Raw genomic sequence first — 8226 nt, 5'->3', positions numbered from 1 at the left:
AGATAACACCAAGAAAAAAGACAAACAATGCACAATGTGGTGTGTCAAAAAACGATTCCACTTTATTCCTCGTTTTCCTGTTCAAAACTCAGAATAGGAGGTATTTCCATCATGTGGCAAATATCGCACTCCGTGGTAACAGTAACTGCCATATGTGGTTAAGACCCAACCCCATTCCAACAAACATGTAATGGTGACCTTAGTAGTAGATGTGGTAGGGAACAGGGGGGCAGGCAGAAAAAAAAGTAGCATAGTTACTACCAAATGGGAGGGGTTCAGGGAGCAGTAGGGAGAGATTTAGGAGGACATGGGGAGTAGTTTAGGGAGGGGCATGCACCCACTCAAGAAAGAGTGAACCACATTATTATACACACTCTACACTTCTAAAGTTATTACTGCTAAAATTTGACCCAAAAGAGTAGTAAATGACTCAGGCTCAGACCTAGAGTAAATCTAGTGTAACGCATGACCAGCTACTGGTGCTGCAACACCATCCCAAAGAAAATAACGAAGGCAGGGACTTAAATCGTAGGAAATAATGTTAAAATAATTTAAGTTATTTAAAAACTTTAAAAATATAAATATCATTTATTGTTAAAAAATCAAAACATAAGTATTATTCAATTATGAAATACTGTAATAGCCTATTCGAGTTTAAAATTAATGTAACATTACATTAATTTTTATTATAATATAATTGAATTACTTTTAATTAATTCTACCCATCACGTTTAATAATTATTAATGCATAATATTTTTTCACTTTAATTGGGAATTTCTTTTTTGGAATACATTTCAGAGAAATAACTTTTAAATTAAATTAAAGATTTACTCCAAACTTGTTAATTGAGTTCTTCTATATTTAAGAGAAAAGTATGACATAATTTACATTAATATTTGGCATACAAATATTTTTACTAATTGTTTTTCAGTTAAACAAGTTCTTTTACTTTTCTCTTTACTTTACCATACAGAGACTCCACAGCTAGGGCGGGCATCTCTTTATCGTAAAGTAAAGGGAAAACTAAGAAAGTTTGATCAACTTGGAAAAAGTTATCAAAATCATTATGTTAGCTATTAATGCACATTCATTTCATATATATATTTTCAACATAGAAAAAGAGAAACTTTAACGTTTTTAATACAAAATCTTTAATAGCTTAAGTATATTCAATTAAAGTTATTTCTCTGAAGTTTGAATTAAAGAGTACATTTCCACCTATGTGAAAATATATTTCAATTAACCATTAATATTTGTTAAAAGTGATGTACAGATGTATTTAAAAGTAATTCATTTATACTTTATTAAAATGTAATTTTGTAATATTTATTTAAATCTTTTATAATTAAATAAAATTCATGTTTTATTTGATATATTTTTTAACAATAAATTATATTTGTTTATATTTTTATCTAGTTTAAATATTGTAATGTCATTTAACATTATCTCCAATTTGATTTAATTTTACTCCCTACCGTCATCATTTTCTACAAGAGGGTTTTGCAGTATTAGTAATTGGTCATGTGTGCTTCTGTACTGACTAATGTTTCTTTTTTGGCAGTAATAACTTACAGGTGTAAGTTTATCTCAACCACCCTCCCCCCCTTTCAAGAGAAGTGTAAGACTACACTTTTGAGTAACTTTAAATTCAGATTTTGTGAACAACCAGAAGTAGTTAAGTTACTCAAAAGTGGTAGAGTAAATTGCAAGTGTAAATTACTATCATGTGTAAATTTCCTTCGTGAATCACCAGGTAAAGTTTTACTTAAAGATGTCTGGAACGTTGGTGCCTTTTTCTAGGAAATTCACCTTTTCAAATAATATCCCCAGATTTTATGGCCCAGATTTACTAACATTTTGTGTAAGGATTGCATCATATTTTTTATGAAGTCCGACACAAAATGTATTTTAGGATTTACAAATCTATGCAAAACCCTGTTTGTGGGGTTCAGTGAAAATACAGTAACACAAGGCAATGCATAGGGCTGCCTTTTTGTGTTGAGCAGATATTCCATGAGAGGAGCATGGGCTTTCTCTCATGCATCCTCCTGTGGATTTTGATACAAACCATGATTTATTAAAATCTGTAAACCGGGGTTTGTGCCAAAATGGTGCTTCTACATGAGGCTAAAGTAACGAGAAAAAATATCTTCATTACTCCACAATACTCCCTGTTTGCATGTGTGCTGCAGGATGCAGGAATAAGCCTTTCATAAATATTTTGAGCAGAAAGATATCCCTTCTTCCACAAAAACTATTCTAATGGCAACACAGGCACCCTTATGTCATGACACAAGGCTGTCTACATGGAACCAGGCAATCACAAGTGTAACAGCACAAGATGATAGCAGAAGTGCACCATACCTTTGTAAACATGGTGCATTTTTGCTCTCTCCATTGCACACAATGCAGCTTGGTCCCTTGCGGTGTGGTGTTTCATTAAAGTGTAATACATCTGGGCCTAAGTTTTTATGAAAATTCATTTCCTAGCCTATTTAGACTTTGCGTTTTGGGAAACTGGTAATCTAATCCCAACACAAGCATTCCGACCTCTAAACATGATGAAAGACCGGCTAACCTCACTTGGCATATTTGTCTTGTAAGTGAGGCTAAAATTAAAAGGCACTGGATGTGTAACAGTGGAATAATGATCAGTGGCCTCATTATGAGTCCGGCGGTCTGAGGACCGCCAAACCCACAGTCACAGTGGGACCGCTGCATGCCAGGTGGTCCCAACAGCCATATCACAATCCTGACAGTCCAACCGACAGGGACCCCCACCACTGCCAGGATCATAGATCCCAACAGGTAGGCGGTGGAAAAAGTTGTGCTAAGCCACAGCAGTGCTTAAAGCAGCACCATCATGCTGATCACTACTTCACTTTCTGCCAGACTTTCCATGGCAGGGTCCTCGCCATGGAAAGGCTAGAGGAAAGCCAGTGCTGGGGGCCTCTGCACTGCCAACGACAGTGTCATGGGCAGAGCAGGCCCCCCCTGCCCTGCACCTCGGAATGCGCACTGTCTTCTGCTGCTGTGGCTGGAAGCATCCTCTGTGCAACGGCAATGGCTTTAGCTCAACGAGGAGCCGAGGCTAATGCCACTGGATTTTTTCCACCAGGCTAACCAGCTGAAATTTCTGATATCAGAGGTTTCCGCCAATCAGTATGGTGGAAACCTTGTAAAGGGGCGGGGGAGGAGCCTGCCAGTCTTGCGGTGGTCTCCTCCACATGGGTCTGGTGGTATGAGTTTCCGACCACAAGACTCGTAATGAAGCCCTAATTGTTGCATTTGGGCTGCATTGTAGATTTACACCACCCACACAAGTGACTTTACAAGGATGACTTCAGGCCTTCTATTGATGCTGCAGCAGGCATGTCAAAAGAAACTAGTTTTTGCACTTATAAAAGTAGGGGTGGGCAAAACTCGCAAAGTTTCATTCTGCAGAATTCCATGGAGTTGCATAAAATCTCAGGGAAAATCATCCGTGGAGTTCTGCCAACAGGCATAAAATATGCAGCCTGCGCTGCTGGCATGGCAGCAAATCTACTCCAGCAGCAGCCCTCTGACTGCTACCACTCACATTAGAAATTCGCACCATGGGATGCCAAATCTTGATCGTACTTGCAGGTTGCATTTTCTGGAACCTCACGGTGGAAATATTCTGCCACATGGAAATTGGTGGATTTTGGCTGGAACTCTATATTAAAGAGTAACATGGAGTGATCAAAATCCTGCCAATTCCGCTGGCGAAATGAAACATTCTGCCCACCCATATATAAAAGCATTTATTTGGCATTAGATGATCACCTATATTTAGTGCTTTAAAGCCTGCACGGTATTGGTGCATAAAATCCAAAAGTGAGACACTGTTTAACTTTTAGACCCCTGGAACGAAAGGCTCTTAAAGCTCTTTTTACTATATTGGCCAAGGTCAAAACCCTACTTGTGAATAAATGTCACACTTTTTCATAAGCCCGGTTAACAAATAGTTATCAATACCATCCATGAACCAGTGCAATATTTATCAAAAATTGAAATCAGTGGAGAACATGGATTGTGACACAGATTAATTTATTAGACTTCATTGGCTCTGTCTAAAAGCCTGGCCAGTAATTAAGTTGTGCTAGATGTTCTTTCATCCAGTGAAAGTAATTAGCTTCTAGCTGAAGGTGAGATAGCATCCTTGGAATAAATAATGGGCCTTAGCCTATGAGGAGGAAATACAAGTTATTGACACTTTACTTGGAATGGGAAAGGAGGAGGACAAGAAGAAGAACCTTGCAGTCTGGCAGGTTTATGGTACCCAGCGTTACAATATCCATGAACATTGTACAACTTTCCAGGTACCCCCCAAAAAACATGTCTTTCATGAGCAGCAAGCTAGTTTTGTTCCTAATAATAGTGCCAAGGTGTGATCCAGTGGTCAGAGATGGCTCCTAAGAATGGAATGAACAGAACCATTCTTTGCCTCATCCCGCATCCCTCCTAGGTAACCATGACTGTTAGCAGCAAGCCTTGTTTTAAATTAGGCTATTCCAAATCCACAAGGGTTGTTGAGTCATTTCTGAGCAGGTGGTGCTGGAGGCGAGACTCTAAAACCACAAGGCTACTTCAATAAAGAATATCATTACTATTCATTCAAAAATAAAATAAATATATTTGTCTGAAAATCTTGGCAGTTCTCTTTTCAGTTTCCATGAAGCTAGGACTTGTGAATTGAGTCATATCTTAGTCAGCTCATTCTCATTGTTGTCAAATGCTGGGTTGCAATAGATTTCCCCTTCAGGTTCTAACTCTGCAATGGCTGAATCAGGATGGATAGCTTGGTTCAGAGGGGGCCAGTCTGGATCCTTCTCCAGGATTCGTTGCAGCTTCCGGTACTGACTTTTGGACTTGTAGTTAAACGTCTTCTTTATCCATTGCCATAGTGTTCGGTTCTCAGCAATTCCCTCCTGAAATATTAAAGGAAATATTGTTTTTTAAGCTAAGTTCTATTTCTTTTTTAAAATGAATTAATTGCAGACCTAACTAATAACAAATTAATCAACTGGCCAATCATAATCAAATATTGCATAAAAGAATTGGGGTAATTTATGGAGGGTGAAGATGTCACATCAAGCACCTCTTGGTTTCCCATGGTTGTTTTGACAATTGAGTCAGAAACCACAATGGAAGTATGTGCAGATTGTGACATACGGAGCAGTTTACCACAGACGTGCCTTCAAGCCACCTTTGGCATTGTTGTTGAGGGACATTTTCTTGCTGCCAGCAAAATATGGGTTGCATTTTGTGCCAGCTCTGCGTTCAATCATCTGTTGGGTTACTCAAGGGAAACCTTTTGTCTATGGCTATTTCAAACGCTTGGCTTCACTTTTATGGAGGGGACAGATGAAGCGTGTGTGGGGTGTTCTGCTAGGCTTGGCCCATGAAGCAATTTCCTTACCAATTACCCAGACAGTCGTCCGCTACTGTTTTCAATTGACTCTTTTGACAAAACCCTATACTCTAGCAATCTAATCCAATACGCATTCGTATTTCAGCGAAGGCCCATGTGATAGCCATATCAGACCATTCACAGCTCTCAACATGTTCTACTCTCTATCACTAGGTAAATGGAACTTGTTAGGCAGAAGGTACAATGAGCATATTGATATATATGGCAGCAATTATGAGAAATGTCAAGACATTTAAAAACCCAAGTTGTGATCCCATACCTGGCTTTTGAGCCTGGGCCACAGATAGGAGAGATAAGGAGACTAGGAAGGAAAGACCTAGTGACAATTACTTGAAGTCCATATGAGCAGAGGCAGTGGTACCTTCTCAGTGGCATTACAAAACTTAAGGGGGCCCGCCTGCACAGTACTTGGAGGGGCCTCTGGACTCACTCAGGAGGTCTCAGGCCAGGGTACTGTGGTGAAGGTTCCCCCAGGAACTCTCATGAGAAGGAATTATGAAGAAATGAATACCATGCTAAATAGATTACATTAAAAAATTAACAGGTTTAGGCTTCACTTCTAATGAAAAGTTATTATATGATTTAAATGAATAGAAACAAATTTGCTAGGTACAGACCGAGCAAGCACTTCATTTTTAATAAGTACTATTCTTTGTCATTTGTTTCTTTTCACTGTTATTTAGCTCGAAATACCACAGTCACAATTTGGTGAAAGTGGCAATTTTCCTGGGTAGGTAGAGTGGTGGATACAGGTTTTTAAAAGGATGTATGTCCTTTGCTGGCATAGAAGATTTTGGGAGTTTATTGATGATTCTTCATGTATTGATGCAGCTATGGGCCTAATAAAGAGTACAAATGTAATTGGGTACACTTTAACTTCTCAGAGTTCATCAGTATTGTGGCTGATGGGTTGTCAAAAGATTTGGCAGTGCCCACTTAAGGTAATAAGTAAACCCAAACTTCTCTAAAATATGAACCAGACATGACCACCAGCTCATGAGGTCAAATGCCTTTTCCACATTAAACTTAATGACTGCCACCTGTGTCTTTCAAATCTACAAAAATAATCAATTACTTCAATGGTATTGTTGATGTTTACAAAAATCTGCTTTGATCACAATGAATTAAATACTCAGCTGGAATCACCAAACAATTAGCCTATGAGTGAATAATTTATAGTCTGAGATCAAAAGACTAATCCCCCTATAGAAACTAAAGGCTTCAGTTTTTTTTTTACCTTTTCTTAAAAAAGATAAGTACAATGCCTTCTAAGAATGAACCAGGGACTTCTCCATCAATCAAAACAGTGTTAAGCAGTAAGGTTAGAAGAGTTTATAATTCTTCTATGATTTAGTTTTTCTACAAAACACTGGGGTTGACCTTTCACTGTCACAGGATTCACCATTCACCAAATTGGCTAAAGTATACACCAATTCTCTCTCAGCAATTGCAGTAATTATCTCTACTGTCTATTGTCTAGAACATTTGCAAAGTTGTCTCTTGCCCATATATTCAATTTTATGTTTTTCAAATGTCAGTATATTTGATTGCTACCTAGCTTAACAGTTCTCTATAAAAATCATTTGAACTTGATGTGGAACTCTGGTTACATCTTTTGACTCAAGATCATTAATTATCAAAATGTTATCTTATTCACATTATCTGACCCTGGGTATACTCATTTTCTTCACATCTCTGTGGTTCCATAGAGCTCCATACAGCTATCATTAACCAGATGTTCCTGGTTAAAAAGAAATCTCTTGTTACCAGCTTTTGCCTTTTTCCATTAATTTCTTATCTCGCTAATTACATCACTTCTTGTACTGCCATCACTATTTCCTGTCCCAGTGTCTTTATTTTGATTCATCTGTACAGAGTTTGAAAAATATTGTCTGTGCCACAACTTATACAGATCCAAGCTGGGGCGAGCCTTCTTTAGATCCCTCATGAGAACTCCAGGGCCCATAAGACATTAACCTCAAATCTCATATCATGGAATGTGGCAGGAATTAGAAACTAAATAGACGATGTTGATTGGGGGCTGTATATAGATAAATTCAGTATATGCTTGTTCCAAGAAACCTGGGCTATTTCAAATACAGGGGTTTAGTTCCTTTTGTAAGGAAGCCAGGCGGTCCCCTGCGGGTAGAGCAGCAGGAGGGCTTATTACTTGGTTAAGAATATCAGAGGTGGGTAAAGTTAGAGAACTCCACGTGGAGTCGCCAGATATATTAGCCCTGTCTATTCAGACAAAGCAAGATTTACCTTTACTCTGTATCAATGTATATGATAGACCTGGCCACCAAAACCAAACGTCCAAAACAATTCAGATTTTGAATGCCTTTTTGTTAGACTATTGCATGACTCATTGTATTATCATAGCTGGTGATTTTAATGTAATGCTGGAGCCTAAGTTTGCGTTTTCAGAAGTTACCCAGAAAACATCCCAGAGAAAACAGTCAAAATCTAATGTTAGGGCTCTGCAATTCATTGATCTTATGTTAACTCGTGGTCTTTGCCCAGGGAATGTTTTTTTTTCCATCTGATGGTCCTGCAAAACCTACGTACTTTAGAGGGTCTTACAGTAGCATCCTTGACCTCGCACTCATTGATGTGAGGCTATGGCATATTGTTAAAGATCTCAATGTGGGTGACCAATACAATAGCCACCATGCCCCTCTTATGATAACCTATGATAGGCAACTTTTTCTAGAAAAAGCTGCATGACTACATCATGATGACTTTTTTCCCCTAGAGGTTTCTTCTAACA

The 8226-nt window shown here is 38.4% G+C and overlaps 1 protein-coding gene across 1 annotated transcript in view; it reads right to left on the bottom strand.

Moving 5' to 3' along the window:
• Window positions 1–40: 40 nt before the first annotated feature.
• The window catches only part of LOC138265210 (probable cation-transporting ATPase 13A4), a 389906-nt gene continuing 381720 nt past the window's right edge, over window positions 41–8226 (bottom strand). The window contains 1 exon segment of the mRNA XM_069212761.1: window positions 41–4953. Coding sequence (XP_069068862.1) covers window positions 4723–4953 — 231 coding nt within the window. The 3' untranslated portion in view covers window positions 41–4722.

Source organism: Pleurodeles waltl, chromosome 11 (genome assembly GCF_031143425.1).
Source record: "Pleurodeles waltl isolate 20211129_DDA chromosome 11, aPleWal1.hap1.20221129, whole genome shotgun sequence".
Taxonomy (NCBI): domain Eukaryota; kingdom Metazoa; phylum Chordata; class Amphibia; order Caudata; family Salamandridae; genus Pleurodeles; species Pleurodeles waltl.
This window is presented reverse-complemented; position numbering and strand designations above follow the sequence as displayed.